Here is an 18,236-nt window from a genome sequence, read left to right on the forward strand (position 1 = left end):
TACCAAAAAGGTTACTAAGCAGATTATTTTCTACTACCTCAGAAAGAATGTTTAGACTAATAATAGCCATGTATGCATGACTGTTGTCATAGTACTCAGGAGGCTGAAGAGGGTCACTTGAGCCCTAGAGTTTGAGATCAGCCTGGGCGACACAGTGAGACTCCATTTAAAAAGGACCAAAGAAGGGCTGGAGAGATGGTGAGCTCCCGGTTCAAGGAGAGACTCCAGGGAGAGGCCAGGCATTGGTGGCGCATGCTTTTAATCCCAGCACTCAGGAGGCAGAGGCGGGTGGATCTCTGAGTTCAAAGCCAGCTTGGTCTACACAGCCAGTTCCAGGACAGGCTCCAAAGCAATACAGAGAAAGAGTCTCAAAAAAAAAAAAAAAAAAAAAAAAGTTTATCACTGGTTATGAATTTGGGGTGGAGTGTAATCTGTAAAATTACGTGTTTGGAAAGCAAATTTGTATCTAGAGTTTACACAGAAGAGATGGGCAATTCTCAAGTTTATCTCAAGTTTCTCATTATTCACAATTACATTCTAAATGGAGATATAAAAAAGTATTCTGTTTGAAACTGAGTCTACTGAAACTGGTTTTATAGAAGGCAACTTTACCTATACCACGGGCACCAGGCACAGGAATTTCCATCTTTCTGCACAACTCGGAGGGTGAATGGATACTGATAGCCCATGCTGTCATCACTGGAAGAAGAAAACACACAAAGTCTAAGAAGCACGTGTGGTTTGAGAGCTCTTAAATTTATCCTGGGAAGGAAGAATTTCCACAGCGGCATGCCATGCTAGCAGTTCCATGCTACTCATCCTAACCCATCAAAAACAGCCTTGAACTAGGTAGGCTGGACCATTTAAATCTGCTCACAGGAGGGAGCACATACTAGATTGCCACAGTCTTCCTCTTTTTACTTACTTAAAAAAGAGTCACATGTAGCCCAGGCTGGTCTCACACTATGTGGCTGAGGATGACCTTGCTTGTACCCATATGTCTCTCATGCTGAAATTACAGGTGTGTAGCATTACTATTGGTTTAGGTAATGCTGTGGCATGAATCCTGGGTCTTTTGTGTGCCCTCTCCCAACTGAGTAACATCCTCAACCCACCTAGATGTCATTCATAGTCTTACATTATTTGTGTGTGTGTTTCGAGAGATTTTTCTGTGTAGCCCAGCTATCCTGCAACTTACTACCACTCAGCTTAGATTCTCAGTTGTAGTACCCCTTTCCCTACCATAACTTCTTAAAGCTATATACTATCTTTAAAATTAACTAAAAAAAAAAAGAACAATTGTGCCTTAAAAAAAAAGATTTTTTATTTTCTATATAGTGTTCTGCCTGCATGCCAGAAGAGGGCACCAGATCTCATTATATACATGGTTGTCAAGTCACCATGTGGTTGCTGGGAATTGAACTGGGCTCTGGAAAAGCAGTCAGTGTTCTTAACTTCTAAGCCATCTCTCCAGCCCCCAATTGTGCCTTTTGAGTTCTCCAAAGATTAACAAAATATACTAATCCTTCCCTAAACAAGAAGCAACATAACAGCTCATATCCATCAAAATATCAAGTTGTATACCTTAAATATATACAACTCCTGGGCTATAGGTGTAGCTCTGGGTAGAGGTATTTAGGAAGCACAAAACTCCCCACTAAAGCTCCAACAAAACAATTCCACGAAGTTCTTGTTAATTATAGTTCATGAAGTTTGGGGGGAAGATGGGGAAGCAATGCAAGGGGCATATACTTAACAGCTTATTTGGCAACTGGGAAAGGCTGTCACATGTCTCCTAAAGGTAATTAAGCCATTCAAAGCCTCACTACAAAAGAAGTAAGCATATGCCTGGCACAGGAGCTCCTCATCTTTCCACATAACAGAAATGATGACTGACAGACCTTATTGTTCACTGGCATGTTCTAAGCAAGTGAACAGCAACCAAGGCATCCAAAGAAAGGGGCAGATCAAGCAGCACCCTAACTGGGACGGAGCAGATATCAAACTAGAATAACCCCATCCTTCCTTGTTAGAGTTGGATACACAGTTTTTCTTCTTCTTCTTCTTCTTCTTCTTCTTCTTCTTCTTCTTCTTCTTCTTCTTCTTCTTCTTCTTCTTCTTCTTCTCCTTCCTTCTTCTCCTTCTTCTTCTTCTTCTTCTTTTGGTTTTTCAAGACATGGTTTCTCTGTGGCTTTGGACGCTGTCCTGGAACTAGCTCTTGTAGACCAGGCTGGTCTTGAACTCACAGAGATCCACCTGCCTCCCGAGTGCTGGGATTAAAGGCATGAGCCACCAACGCCTGGCTGCATACACAGTTTTTCAGTACTAGGGAGTAAACCTAGTGTGTTGTACATGCTAGGTTGGTACTAGATCATTGGGCTATATCCCCAGATCTCCTTTCATTTTTCATCTGGAGATAGGATATTACATTAAATTGTCCAGGCTAGCTGCAAACTCATTCTAGTAGAGAAAGGTCTTAAAATTGCTATCCTACTTACTACCTTAGCCTGGGGAGCAGCTGAGATTATGGAAATGAGTCATTAGGTTTAGCTTCAGTTGGGATGTTCAAAGTCCCTTAATGGATCATATATTGAAGGCCTGGTTCCCAGGCTGTGGCACTATTGAATGGTAGAGGAACCTTAAGGAATATGAGCATATCAGAATAAGTCAGGTCACTGGGAACATGGTCCTGAAGTGGATATTGGGATCTTGGTCCTTTCTTTCCTCCTGTTTCTTGGCCACCTTGAAGAAAGCAGGTCGTTCAACTGCATACTCCCTATCAAGATATATCACCTTGCCACAGGAGGTACAAAGTGGTGAGGCCAATGATCATGGACTAAGACCAACCCAGAGCCAAAACAAACATTCCCTTTAAAATCTGGCTATCACAGGTATTTGCAGCTAAATCTCTTCAACTCCCCTAGAATCTGGTTCTTTGTTTTCTGTCTTTAGGTATTTACAGATACTTTTGAAGAGCAAAAACACCATTTGGTCATAGTGGCCCATGCCCTTAATCCCAGCACTTGAGCAGCAGAGGCAGACAGATCTCTGTGACTTTGAGGCCAATTTAGTCTATATAGTGAGTTCCTGGACATTCAGAGCCATATGGTGAGACCCTGTCTCAAAAAGGCAAAGGAGAAGAAAAAAAAAGTCAAAATTATACAGCAATGTTCTTAGAAATTTATTACATTTTATTTATGGATATGTGTATGCATGCCATGGCATACATATGGAGGACAACTTGAGGGAGTCAGTTCTATCTTTCTACAATGTATGTCCTGCGGATCAGGTTTGGTAGCAAGCATCAATACTGCTGAACCATCTTGTGAGCCCTACTTATACCTTTGTTTACTCCATTTAGTGAGGTTTACTCCAGTTAGTGAGTTTTCAAGCTTCATTCACATCATAGCATATATCAGTGGTTCCATACTTTTGATGTAATATTGTATTGTACATAGTACATTTTATTTATCTATTATTTGTTGATGGACATTTGAGTTGTTTCAACCTTTTGGCCACTATGACACATTAAGCTAATTTGATGGATACCAGAGGCATTTAATAATTTTAGTTATAAATAGTTCAGTGTCTATTTCCAAAAGACAAATTTGGTATCTAAATTTTAATGTCTGAAGTATTTTTTCTTTAACCCACTCTTCTCTCCATGTCTCCACTTACACTAACACAGACTTCACAGAGGTCAACACAGACTGTTTTATGAAGCGCAGGTGATAGATCAGTCTGACTCCATCTTAAGATCAGAAGCCATCTTACTCCTGTTCATTCCTGTTTTCTATATAACTTAAATTTGGCCAGGTGTCCACCTATCTTCTGGAATTTGACATGTTCTACACCATATACCCTGACCTCTGCCCTGATAAGATGTTCTGCCAAATAATTCTGAAATGTTCATTCAAGTTTCTACATAACCAAAATTACTCAGGAAATCCTTAACCTTTGAAAACTCTCCAGCCTTGCAGTTTTGGGGTTAATATAAACCTTACCTCCTGTGTTCAAGACCATTTTCTCAAGCCACACTTTAGGGAGATAGTCCTCTCTGTCAGAAAATAGAGCTTGCATAATTTGACTAAAAAAATTTGGGTTGGCGGTCTTTAACCTCATTCAGTGGGATTAACACAGTGGGCAGTGTTTAATCCTTATTCATTTACTTTTGGTTTACCAATCATTCCTTTTGTTTGTTTGTTTGAGACAGGGTCTTTCTATATAATCTTGGCTGTCCTGAAACTCACTCTGTAGACCAGGAATCTGGCCTTGAACTCACAAAGATCCTTCTGCCTTTGCCTCCCAAGTGCTGGGCATTAAAGGGGTGTGACCATTCAGTCTTGATTGTTCAGACATTACTGGTTGCTTCCTTCATTTCTGAACCTCTGATGTTGAAAGGCATCAGTAATTATGTCTTGGACATAAATATCTACTTGTTAAAAAAAAAATCTATTTGTTGGTGACGATGTATCTCCAGCAAAGGACATCAAATCCACTTCCCACATGCACAACAGTTACCTTGAATTTAACTTGATTCTTATCCTTCTTGCAAAAACCTGTTCCTTCTTGAGTTCCTCATTTCACGAAAGGACATGATCACTCACAAACCATTGCTCACGCAGGAAACCTATCTTTTTTCTCAAAATTCATACCCAATTCAGTAGCAAATCCAGAGGAATGTATCCCCCAGCAGTCCTTTAATTCAAATTTAATCCTACCCCAAAATTCACTTCTACTAAACCACACATCCATTAGCTAATTTGCTTATGAATTATTTGCAGGTTAGACTTACCCTCATCTCTTATCTTAATCATCAAAAGACCCTCTAACATAGGAACATAACTTTTCTTTTAACTCTGCTATCACAGAAGTTACTTCTCATTGCCACAATAGTAAGAAAATGAGCTGGAATTCAACTGTGATAAATGACATAAAATCTAAAAGGGAAGGGCTTAACTGATTTCAGAGAACAGTAGTAGGAGTGCAAAGAAAACAGAAAACATTTGCCATCTCTACTGAGGCTTATGAAATTACTTCCTGTTGAGAAGGCACAGTATGAACACAATCCTACTGAACCTGTTATGGCACCATCAGTCTTTTTCAGAGTTCATATCTAGATATGTATTCACTCCCATTCTAAATTTCAGAGGACTGAGATAATTCAAATTTCCTGGTGAAGTCACATTTTCGAATTGGGAACAAGAGAAGACAGGACATGACTTGAAGCATTTTCAGGAGGTATTTAGGTGACAGTAAAGAATGAAAAAAGAGAAAAAAATCACAGGTGGCAGTGGTGCACACCTTGCACACCTTTAATCAGAGCACTTGGGAGGCACAGACAGGGGAATCTCTGAGACCAGCCTGGTCTACAAGAGGTAGTTCTAGGACAGCCTCCAAAATTATACAGAGAAAACCTGTCTCAAAGAAAACAAACAAAAAAATTCATTAGACAAGAGGATGGTTAGCCGATGTATAAAATAGGTCTTCTATATCACAACATAGTCAGAGAAGTTATTCTTAGTATTAAGAAATCACAGGACTTGGCTTATCCTCAGAACCTACCAATCCTGTGCATGGTTACTAGCTTCTTGAGGTGGGAGAGGACTGGCCAATCGAGATACTTGAATCCAAACTGCATCATATAGATCTTTCTTCCGGGTATGCACAGTACAGGGAACAATCAGTGGCATTCCAAAGAGACTGGGACGATTCTTCTGAGATGACAGGAAATACAGTTCTGTCCTCATCTACAGGTACAAACAAGAGAAGAGAGCTGACAAGACTGCCAATTAACACGTATTAATATTCCTTTTTAAATTAGTTATTACCTAGCTCCTCTATGTGCTTTTTATTTTCCACATGCCAGAATTGGTTTATAAAGTCATATACATACAAGAATGCACACACCTGAGGGAGCCAATGTCCTCTTTGGGCACTGGATGTATATGTTGTGAAGAATACACAGACAAAATACCCATACACATAAAGTAAGATGGAAATAATTATACAAAGAATGCATACACACATTTAGCACTCTTATTAGGATTGTGCACCACATTTCTAAGTTTGCAGAGAACTGGCTTCTTTAAATATTTTCATTTAATCCAAGAATATGATCTATTATTTTATCTTTTATCGTTATATGAGTGCTTGAGTGTGTGTGGGGATGCCACAATGTGTGCATGGAGGTTAGAGCACAACTCTATAGAGTTGGATCTTTCCTACTTTTATTTTTATTTTTAAAAAATATTCATTTATTTATATTTTATGTACACAGTGTTCTGCACGCCATCTCTCCAACTTTTATTGCTTAAAAAATAGTAACTTATTTATTTTGAATTGTGTGTATCTGTGCATTTGTACAACACATATGTGCAGGTGACCAGAGGCCAGAGATATCAGATCTGGAGTAGGAGCTACAGGCAGTTGCAAACTGCCTGGCATGGGTATTAAGAATTGAACTCAGGTACTCTGAGCAATAGACACTCTTTATTTTGATTTATTTATTATATATACAGTGTTCTGCCTGCATGTATGCGTGCAGGTGAGAAGAGGGCACCAGATCTCAGTTTAGATGGTTGTGAGCCATTATGTGGTTGCTGGGAATTGAACTGAGGACCTCTGGAAGAACAGCCAGTGCTCTTAACCTCTGAGCCATCTCTCCAGCCCACAATACACACTCTTAACCACTAACCATTTCTTCAGCTTCCCACTTTTATGACTTTAAAAAATTTATGTATAATGTGTCTATGTGGGTTTGTGCATATGAGAATAGGTACCACTTGGAGTTCAGAAGGAGGCATGGGATACCTTGGAGCCAAAGTTACAGGGGCTTGTGAGCCACCAACATGGGTGTTAGGAAATAAATGTAGGTCCACTGCAGGAACACTATTGCTCTTAACAGCCATGCCAATTCTCCCGTCCTCTCTTCCACCTTTCTGTGGTCTTGAGATAAACTTAGGTCACTTGGCTTGCATGGCAAGCACCTTTATTCACTGAACAATCTTGCTCAGCATTTTATTCATTCATTCATTCACTTATCTATTTATTTGTGTGGGTATGTGTACAACATGTGGGCCTGGTGCCTGTAGAGGTCAGACAAGGGTATCAGATCTTCTGGGACCAGAGTTGCAGACAGTTATGACCTACCATGTAGATGGTATGACTCAAACTCAGGTCCTTTGGAAGAGTAGTCAGTTCTCTTAACCACTGAGCCACCTCTCCAGCCAGTCCCTTTTTTTTTTTTTCCTTTCCTTTCCTTTTCTTTTCAAAACAGGGTTTCTCTCTATATAGCCTGGCTATTCTGGAAATCGCTCTGTAGACCAGGCTGGCCTTGAACTCACAGAGACCCACTGGTCTGTCTCTGTGTCCTGAGTGCTGGGATTTAAGGCATACACCACCACAGCCCAATATCCTTGATCACTCTTAAACCTGTTCATTGGGACAGCTTCTCCTAATTAATCCTGGAGTTTTCAATACAGCCAGTCTTGTCAGCCAGTTTACCCCAGGGATTCCCTGTCTCTGTCTTTTGAGCTGAAATGACAAGTTGGCCAAGACCCCCTACTTGGCATTTACACAGGTTCTGGGAATGCAAATGCCAACTTGTCCTCATGCTTGCCTGGCAAGTATTGTAACCACTTAGCCATCTCATTAACCTCCTCCTCCCACACCTTAAAAAAAAAAAAAAGATTTTATTTTATTTTTATGTGTATGGCTGCTTTTCCTGATGTATATCTGTATACCACATGCACGCAGTGCCCATGGAGGCTAGAAGAGGCCATTGGGTCTCCTAGAACTAGAGTTACAATAGGCCATGAACTGCTAGCGCTCTTAACCAATTAATCATCTCTCCAGTCCCAACCTCTTTTTTTCCCCCATTAAAAAGAAAATTAAAAAGTTAGCCTTCAATGGAAGGAGTTAGTTTAGCAAGGGAGGTATATACATACATACATACATACATACATACATACATACATACATACATATCAAAAAAACTTGTCAAAGAAAATTCTTGTGTCCTCCAAAAACACACAATGACAATAATAAAGCCTTTTCTAAAGGTGCTCACATTTACATGGCAAAGATATATGTCTATATATGTGGGACACACATTCTAGAAGAAAGCAGTACTGGCTAGACAGTTTACTCTTTTATTTTTTTGTGTTTAAGACATGGTCTTAATATTTAGCTTGCTGGGCGTTGGTGGCACATGCCTTTAATCCCAGCACTTGGGAGGCAGAGGCAGGTGATATCCGCCTGGTCTACAGAGCGAGTACCAGAATAGGCTCAAAAAAAAAAAAAAAAAAATAGCTCAAGTTAGCCTGGAACTTGCTATGCAACCACGGCTGGCCTCCAAATCATGATTCTCCTGTCTCAGCCTCTCCAGTGCTGGGATTACAGGTGTGTAAAACCCCATCTAGCATTCTGCTGCCTGTTAACATACAGTAAGGAATGTTATTTTATATAATGGCATAGAATACTGGCTCTAACACTTAAATAAGCATGTATGATATAATGAGAGTACATTTAAGAAAGATGAAAAAGAGACAAAATGGCTGCATTTCACCAATGATAGTTGACAAGACCAATAACTTGCCGAACTCGTAACTAACCATTTTTCGATGGACTGCAATGATGTAGCCTGTAAAGGGGTCATCAGGAAGAGCTGGCATATGACCATTCACCATTCCATTTGTGACATTCTTCTCAGTTCCACATGGTACAACTGTATTTGGCATTCCATTGGGGATGAATATAGGTCGAGGCAGGTCCCCATTGGCAGTCAGAGTGAACAATCCATTTGAAGATGGAGAAGAGGAGCAATCTATAAATTCAGAGATGTACACAGTATCATAATTTTGTGTCACCATCACCTTTGTTCTTTTCTCAAGTATTATAAGTGTTTTGAAAATTGACAGTGCAGACTATCCTAATTCAGGACAGGGAAAACACATAGACCAAGAAACAATTCTAAATTTATTGGTAAATTTAAACCCTAGAATTTATTTACTTATTTTTTTCTGTTTTTTGTTTTTTTTTTAAGACTTTATTTATTTTTTATGTCTTCTGCTTGCATGCCAGCAGAGGGCACCAGGTCTCATTCAAGGTGGTTGTGAGCCACCATGTGGTTGCTGGGAACCGAACTCAGGACCTCTGGAAGAACAGTCAGTGCTCTTAACTGCTGAGCCATCTATCCAGCCCCAATTGTTAATTTTTAAATGAAAATGAATATAAAAATGTATTTCCTTAGTGACTAAGGCTTAGTCTAAATAGTTATATATCAAGTGCTCAATAGCTCATGTAAGTGATGGATACCGTATTGGAGGACAAAGATGCCAGTTTCCATCACTGCAAAGTCTACTGAACAGCGACATTTTAAATAGAGAACATGAAGTGATCTACTAAATTACTATCACTGTAACTGTTACATGCCAGTGAGAGGAGCTTCACTTCCTATGAAGTCCTTTATAGGAGGAAAATTAACCTAATAATAAGCTCTCAAGGAAGAACCCCTGGGCATAACGGTTTGCATTTATAATCCCAAGCACTTGGAAGCCAGAGGCAGGAGGGTCATGAGATATCTTGGACTAAACAGTGAGATCAGGGCAAATCTGAGATACACAGTGTAACACTGTGTCAAAAAACCAAGTGCTATGTTGTATATCATATATCGTTTTTCCTCCCAAATTGAAACATTTTCCCAAGAGGAAAGGGGGAGGCTCAGGAGATCAGGCAACAAACAAAATGTCTCATATGACAAAGTGGAAACTTGGGAGATTCTTGAGGGCCCCTTTGCAGCCTTGTAGAAGTAGTAAATAAGTGTGGGGGGCGGAGAGGATTCTGAACAGATAAACTGCTGTTGGTGTAGAGATTTCTCAGACTATGGGAGCTGCCTCAAGCTGTACAGAGTACTCCAGAGATGCAGATTTCTTGAATCTTTACTAGGGTTAGGGAGGGCTTTTTTGTGATGTAGCTGCTTTTTTAAGTCATCTCTGTTCCTATAAGTAACCCCTCACCCATATTCCTGTTAGTAACCCCAATACAAACTCTTGGTTAACCAAATTGGGATTTTGGTGTAGTCATTACTTTTAATCTCCTGATTTTATTTTTGGGGGTTAGTAGACATGTGTATGTGGCATTTCCTCAGTAAAATACTCTTACACAATATGCTACCAAGAGGCATAGCACTGGCCCAGGATGTTTAAGATCTTAGGTTAGACACTTAGTACCACAACTAAAGCACAAAGTATATGAAGCTTAAAGGACTGAAAGACCCACTACACTAATGCATGTAATAACTGTGTAATATTACATGTAATAATGCATGTAATAAATGTGTAATAACCGGACAGGCAAATTCCTCATTATTAAATTTATTGTTCATATCTTCTGGTTGCATGCTCCTTTCATACATTTGTGCCATCTGACCATTACAAAAGAGCTAAAAGACACGTGAATGTTAATGGTATGTATATGCGCTAAGAGTTGCCTACTAAGCTTGTTTATTTACTGGTTCTCAATTTTAGATTCCTCACCAATCAAAAGAAAAATGAGTCAAATGATTATTAGAATTCTTACAAAAATCTCCAGTCAAAGTTTTCTGCTGTGATTTTAATCCCAGAACTCAGATCTCTGTGATTCAAGTCCAGCCTGGTCTACAAAGAGAGTTCCAGGCCAGCCATGGCTATACAGAAAAGCCCTGTCTCAGAAAACAAAGCAAAACAAACAACATATATATTTTAACTTAGACCAAATTTTATTAATTTATGTATGTATGTATGTATGCATGTGTGTGTTTGCAAGCACATGCCACAGCATGCATGTGTAGGTAAGAGAACAATTTGCAGGAGTCAGTTCTCTCCTTCCACCATGTGGGTCCTGAGCATTGAATCAGGTCATCAGGTTTGGATCAGGCTTAGCTGCAAGTCCCCTTATCAAGCTGAGCTATTTTGCTGATCCTGGACCAAAGTTTAACACTGAGATCCTGAGAAGGAAGTCTAGTTCCATCTTACCTGTTTGTACTGGACTACATGCTGAGACTGGAGATGCAAGAATGGGAATTTCAAATGCACACAAAAATCCACTCACTGAGAGTCGAACTTTTTGATTGTCCTGAGGGAAGTTCTACAAAAAGAAAAAGAAAAAGAAAAAAAAAAAAAAACAAAAGAAGAAGAAGCAAAGGTTTTAGATAAAGGAGAAAAATTATCTCTGTGATGTACATTAATTTTTTTTGTTTTGTTTTGTTTTGTTTTTCGAGACAGGGTTTCTCTGCGTAGCTTTGGAGCCTATCCTGGCACTTGCTCTGGAGACCAGGCTGGCCTCAAACTCACAGAGATCCACCTGTCTCTGCCTCCCTAGTGCTGGGATTAAAGGCATGCGCCACCAACGCCCGGCTTTTTTTTTTTTTTTTTTTTTTTGAGATAAGGTTTCATTATGTAGTTCTGGCTGTCCTGGAATTCACCATGTAGACAAAACTGGCCTTGAGCTCACAGAGATCTGCCTACTCCTACCTCTGCTGGGATTAAAGGTATGCACTACTACTCAGTAAAACAATCTTCATCTCTTCCATTTCCCCCTTTTAAAATCCCTTTCCCCTAATAAAAAACCCCTGTTTGAATTCTGTCTCATGGCTGCTTTTTTAAAATTACAATACATGGTACAAAAACATACATGCAGTGTGTGTGTGTGTGTGTGTGTGTGTGTGTGTGTGTGTGTGTGTGAGAGAGAGAGAGAGAGAGAGAGAGAGAGAGAGAGAGAGAGAGAGAGAGGAGACAGAGAGAGAGAGAGAGAGGAGACAGAGAGAGAGAGAGCAAGCAAACACACATCACACAGCCCATGTGTGGAAGTCAGGACAACTTTTAGGAGTCAGCTCCCTGTCTACCATGTGAGTCCTAGGTCAGTCAGACTTGGCGGTAAGTGCTTTTATGCACTCAGCCATCACACTGGCTCTTGCTCCTGCTGTTTTGTATCTCCACTGATTATTTAAGTGTGGTGGTTTAAATAAGAATGGTCCCCCACAGGCCTTTATATTTGAATGTTTAGTCATTAGGGAGTGGCATTACTCGAGAAGGATTAGGAAGTGTGGCCTTGTTGGTTGAAATGAGTCATTGGGGGTGGGTTTCAAAACCCCAAACCAGGCCCATTGCTACTCTTTCTTCCTGCTGCCTGCTGATCAGGGTGTAGAACTCTCAGCTACTTCTCCAGCAATGTATCTGCTTCTGTGCCACCATGCTTCCTGCCATGATGATAGAAGACTAAGCTTCCAAAACGGTAAACAAGCCTCTATTAAATGCTTTCTTTTATAAAAGTTGCCATGGTCATGGTATCTCTTCACAATAAAACACTGACTAAGACAGAAGCTGGTACCAGGAGTGGGGTATTGTTGCCATGGGCCTGACCATGCTGCTTGCTGGCAGAATGTGAACTTTGGAACTTTGGTTTAGGAAAGCAGCTGAACGTTTTAACCAAGACTTAATGGACCACTCTAGTAGGACACGGAAGACAGTGGTGCTGAGGGTGATGTGGATTGTGGGAACTCAGAAATAGAACACTAAGACATTAACATAATAACTGAAATCACTGAAACCTATCTTTGAAGAATAAAATCAGATTTCATAGGAAGAACAATTAATATTACCTTTATGTTGGAGCTGTGTACTTCTGCAAGAAGGATTTGTTCTGATTTAAGTCCACAGAGATCACTCAGCTGCTTTTTCAAACCTGTGTACTTTTCATCCATATTCAGTCTTAATCCATATCGTATTGGGGTAGTACCATCTAATTTAATTACTAGTAAAAAGATGTTTTATTGGTAAATGCAGGTTACAATGAAAGTCTTATATACCACAACAAATATATCTGACTTGCAAATAACAAGTATTTCAGTCAAGATTTTTTTTTAGCCGAGAATTTTTTTTTTAAAGATTTATTTATTATGTATACAGTGTTCTGTCTGCATATATTCGTGCACACCAGAAGAGGACACCAGATCTCATTATAGATGTTAGCCGAGAATTTTTATATGGAACTGCTAAAATAAAATTTAGGAGTGAAATCAATATTTTTTTTATAGTCATCTGATAAAGAAGTCTGTTTGGCTTTACAAGCTTTTCAAAGTTTCTGCTATGACTGGAATTAAGAAAAGCACCAATGAGCACAAAAACAGGCCCATACTCCAAACCTTCGAAACCTGAAATTGTGCCTTAATGTGGAGTGCTTGATTATAACATGCTGACTCCCCCATATTTATGAGAACTCACTGCAAACAAATAACTATAAGTTTAGGCTGCCAAATAAAGAGAATAAATCAGTTTTCCAGAACCCTGTGACCTACCTGTTATTTCTAAATGCATATAACTATCCATTGGTAGTGGTAAAGACAAGAAATTGAAAGGATCGAATCGGACACTTATATGCCCACATGTCTTGCATTTGACTTGGGATCTGAGCTGGCCATGAAACAAGTCCACAACAATTGATCTATTTCTCCTTAGATGGTTGTCCCAGGCCTATCAAGGAAAAACAAAATTTTATTTTCAAATTCAAAAAATAACCTTTTCAACACAATCTAAAATTACTGGTTAAGTATATTGGATTTAAACTCTAACCACAGAATATTCTTGTTCAAATTTAAATTGTGCCACACATACTTGTGGTCAGAACATTGTATTTATTGTTTTTATAAGAAACTCAAAACTAAGCAAGGCATGGTTGTTATACATCTTTAATCCTAGCACTCTGAAGGCAGAGCAAGCCTTCTGTTGAATTTGAGGGCAGTCTGGTCAACCCTGAAAGTTCCAGGATAGTTAGGGCTACATAAAAGAGACCCAACCACATAACATATAACACCAAATAAAACCTGTAGATCCAGGAATGGGTTACATCTTTTTGAATTGTTGGCCAAAGAGCCCCATAGACTCTCCAAAACATTACAGGTTATTGCCACTGCTATTTGTTACTCTATATAACCTGAATGTAAGATTTTATTGCTGAAGATACCACATACTTATGACATTGAACATGGAGAAATTAATAGGTTCTTAACTATAAGCTTCACCTTACCAGAGGCACTATACATTTTAGGAAGAGAAAAATAATCATCAATCTTACTCAGCTATGAACCCTGTGAACTATAATAGTGACTTGACTGCAAGGTACACCTATTTGCTGGGTAGTGGTGGCACACGACTTTAATCCCAGGACTCAGGGGGCAGAGGCAGGCGGATCTCTGTGAGTTCGAGGCTAGTGTGGTCTACAGGCTCCAAAGCTACAGAGAAACTCTGTCTTGAAACACCAAAAAAGATATAGCCATTCTCTGCAACAGTGGCACAAATGTTTTGGGAGTAACCAACCACCTTTCAACTGGATCTAAGGCCTGATCCATGAGATGGAACCCATATTAGATACTTTTAATGAGGCTAAGAATTATACTAAGTAGGTGCGAGGCCCTATGGGAAAACCTTCAGTTTTCTACTAAATAAACATAGCAGTAAAATGACTCCTAACACCATACTGTTACAACCATAGATCAGTGCCTTGTTGAACCCTGATAAGTTTTTCAAGATAGTGCTTGTTTGTGTAGACCTGGCTGTCCTGGAACTCACAAAGATTTGCCTGCCTCTGCCTCCTAAGTGCTGGGATTAAAGGTGTGTACCACCACCACACGGTGAAAAGTTTCTTCTAGCACTAGATGGGAATTAAGACAGAGACTCATAATGGAACAACACACATGGAACACTTATCCCTAAATAGGATGTCTTTATCACACCCCTCCTCTCAAGGCTCAGGGATCTATGAGAAGATTGGGCATAAAGATGATAACATCCAGAAATGGAAGATGAATCCAAGGAAACAGTGCTTTCAAGGCACAACAGGAATGGATGCACATACAAACTCACAGAAACTGTGACAGTATGCACAAGACCTGCCCAAGCTCAAACCAGATAACATCCTAGAAGAGACAAGGAGAAGAGGGCACAAAATTCAAGGCCGAATCAAGAAGCTATGTGCAGTTGCTAAGAGCATCAAAACTGGTTTTCTTGAATGGAGTGACACTGGGTATGTTAACCATATCCCAGTATCCCAGGGCAGGCACATGCTCAGCCATGGTTGGCCAAAACAAACAAACAAACAAACAAACAAACAAAAAACTCCACATTAACCCAGGGACTTGGTGCATGCCTGTAATCCAGCACTGGGGAGGTGGAGACATAATGATCCCTGGCTAGCCTGTCTGCTAAATTAGTGAACTACAGGTTCATTGAGAGCCACATCTCAAAAATAGGGTGGGGCAAAGATTAAGAAGACATCCAACACGAACCACTAACCTCTACATTGCCTGTGCACACATACACTGTCCAATTTACCCACCAAAAGGCATAAAAAATAGACATAGGTGCCCAGCTAAGTCAGTAGAACACAAGACTCTTTAAAAACAACAACAAAAGAAACTCAAAACAAACCTCTGCAGCTACTTCCCAGTCGGGTCTTCCATCACTGTCTTTTAGTTCCACATATGGCTTCTCATGGACTCGGTTAAGATCTTCATGAAGACCATCCAAGAGGAAAGCCAGAAGTTCTTGGGAGTCTTGTTGCTGGAACCCATTAAACCTGGGAGCATATTTTGCTATTGTCCACTATAAAAATGAGAAATAGCTGTCATTATTTCCTATCCTATAAAATTTGGAACAAGCACTTTCCATAATTCAATCAATAAGCATCAGAAAGAAAGTAAATGGCACAATATTTAGTCTTCCTCTATTTCAGAAAACAAATTCTGGATAAAAATTTATTCTTTCTAACTTTAATCTGAAGTGACCAAAAAAATGAGAGGCATTTTGGCCAATAATGTTTCCCAGTTTGATTCCATCTTTGATGGTTTGAATGAAAATGGCTCCCAAAGACCCATAGGGAGTGGCACTATTAGGAGGTGTGGTCTTGTTGGAGGAAATGTATCACTGGTTAGTGGGATGTGAGGTTTCAGAAGCTCAAGCCAGGCCCAGTGTCCCTCTCTCTTCCTGCTACCTGCTGGTCCAGCTGTAGAACTCTCAGTCACCTCTTCAGTACCATGTCAGTCTGTGTTTCCTACCATGATAATGGACTAAACCACTGAACTGTAAGCTAGCCCCAATGAAATGTTTTCTTTATAAGAATTGCTGTGGTCATGATGTCTCATCGCAGCAACAGAACCCTAAGACACCATTGAAGCAAATAGTTCTTTATTCACACAGATTTGTATTTATGAATTTCTATTTACAGAAATAGTAAAATGGCAACTGATCATCCTGAAAGATTTCCCAGTCATACTATATAAATGTTTTCTTCTAGTTACCTTATTCTGATCTTATTATATTCTTAGGCTTTACTGTTTGTTAGAGGCCAAAAAGCATAGTGTTTAACTATCAGGATTTATAAATGAATTATTTTAGCAATGCTAAAAAAATCTATCAGAATAGGTGGCCTAAGCTAGCAGTCAAGGAGTATCAAAAGGGTTTACTCTTCATACAACTAAAGCAGTTGGTAAATCTGTAAAATGAACAATGTCTCAAAGAGGTACTGTTTCTTTGGTCTTTTCTTTCTGTTCACTACATATTCAGCAGTATTTTGCATTTACTTGAACACATACAAATTTGGGTATCTACGATACTTAATGAATAGAGAAAATGTGCAATAAAAGTGATAAAAGAACAATTAGGGAATTACATAGTTTCATAATATTTTAGTCTGCTTACCCGAAGCTTTAATGGGGCTACATTCTTCTGAGTTCCACTCCAAAGTTCCTGCACCAGATCGCCATAGCATTTAGCCATATGGCCTTTCATACCAATGGGATTTGTCCTAGAAGTTTGAGAGGGAAATTTGTTGCCAAAGATTCTCCATAATTCACAATCACATGGGCACAAAACTACCTATCAAGAGACATATCCCTTGGCCCTTATTCATATTCGATAAGGCAATAAAATAACATCTTCTTCAAGTTACAGGAAGAGGAAATTTAAGCAACATTGGATTCAGATCAAAGCTACAGAAGAAAAACTGCCAGTGGGTCAAAAAGATTACCTGTTGAGTTCATAAAGATGTCTCCCTGAGATAAAATACTGTGTCAGTGGTTGTGTGTTACTAACACACTGGATGCTTGAGTTCATGAAGCATGTGTTTCCCAGGTTACTCAGACCTGTGGCTCCCTTTTCTGTGGGAACTGCAACAAATAATGAGACAAAAGCCTAGCTATAGCAACATGCTGTGGAATGGTTATTTGTATTCAATGGAGTTATTCTTTTTTTTTCTTTCTCTTTTTGACAGAAGCTTAGTATCAAAGGTTGGCCTCAAACTAGGAATCCTCCTGCATTAACCTTCCTTGTATTCACATTAAAGGCATGTGTCACCACACTGACTTCTCAACATGGTGATTTTAAAATTCTTTTAGTCAGATAAATGATGAAGGTTTTTTCTTTAACCTTACTTTTTTTTTTGGGGGGGGGTAGGGGGTTTGATTTTCAAGACAGGGTTTCTCTATGTAGCTTTGGCCACTTCGGAACCTGTTTTATAGACCAGACTGGTCTCTAGTGCTGGGATTAAAGGTGTGCGCCACCACTGCCTGGCTTCAATGTTTTTTAAATCAAGTCTTTTACATAAGTTTTTCGTGGAGTCTCTTTGGCAAGCATGATGATCCTTGCTCATTTGTAGCCTAGAAATGGCCAAGTGTTGTTTTTAATTGTTGTGGCTGTTGGTAGCACATGCTCATAATCCCAACACTTGGGAGATAGAACAGGAGGATTAGGAGTTCAATATGAGACCCTGTTTAAGACAACAACAACAACAACAAAAAAACACCCCAGAATCAAATTCTCCAAGGATGACTGTATGCTGGGCACGGTTGTATACACCTGTGATCCTAGCACTAGGGAGGCTGCACTGGAAAAATAATTTAAAAAGAAAACTACATTTAAAACAATTTATTCTTTTGAGAGCTTAGTAGTTAAGAGCAGTTGCTCCACTTCCAGAGGACCTGGGTTAGATTCTCAGCACATATGTAGATATTCATAAGTGTTCCAGTCCCAGGGATTTACTAATGCTGAACCCTAACGGTCCCAGGCACACCAGTGGTGCACAGACATACTTGAATTCAAAATATTCATACACATAAAGTAAAAAATGAACTCCAAAAATTAAAAAAAAATATATTCTTTGAGACTTTTATGTATATATACAACGTATTTTGGTTATACCCATAA

General features: G+C 39.4%; 1 protein-coding gene across 1 annotated transcript in view; it reads right to left on the reverse strand.

The window, feature by feature from the left end:
• The window catches only part of Usp32 (ubiquitin specific peptidase 32), a 122,016-nt gene that overhangs the window by 20,905 nt on the left and 82,875 nt on the right, over positions 1-18,236 (reverse strand). Inside the window, exons 20-28 of the mRNA XM_027426392.2 lie at positions 17,062-17,200; positions 16,734-16,839; positions 15,465-15,638; positions 13,337-13,511; positions 12,641-12,792; positions 11,016-11,127; positions 8,616-8,827; positions 5,566-5,750; positions 613-699 (exon numbers count right to left, since the gene is read on the reverse strand). Coding sequence (XP_027282193.1) covers positions 613-699; positions 5,566-5,750; positions 8,616-8,827; positions 11,016-11,127; positions 12,641-12,792; positions 13,337-13,511; positions 15,465-15,638; positions 16,734-16,839; positions 17,062-17,200 — 1,342 coding nt within the window. The remainder of the gene's footprint in view (positions 1-612; positions 700-5,565; positions 5,751-8,615; positions 8,828-11,015; positions 11,128-12,640; positions 12,793-13,336; positions 13,512-15,464; positions 15,639-16,733; positions 16,840-17,061; positions 17,201-18,236) is intronic.

Source organism: Cricetulus griseus, chromosome 7 (assembly GCF_003668045.3).
Source record: "Cricetulus griseus strain 17A/GY chromosome 7, alternate assembly CriGri-PICRH-1.0, whole genome shotgun sequence".
Lineage (NCBI taxonomy): Eukaryota > Metazoa > Chordata > Mammalia > Rodentia > Cricetidae > Cricetulus > Cricetulus griseus.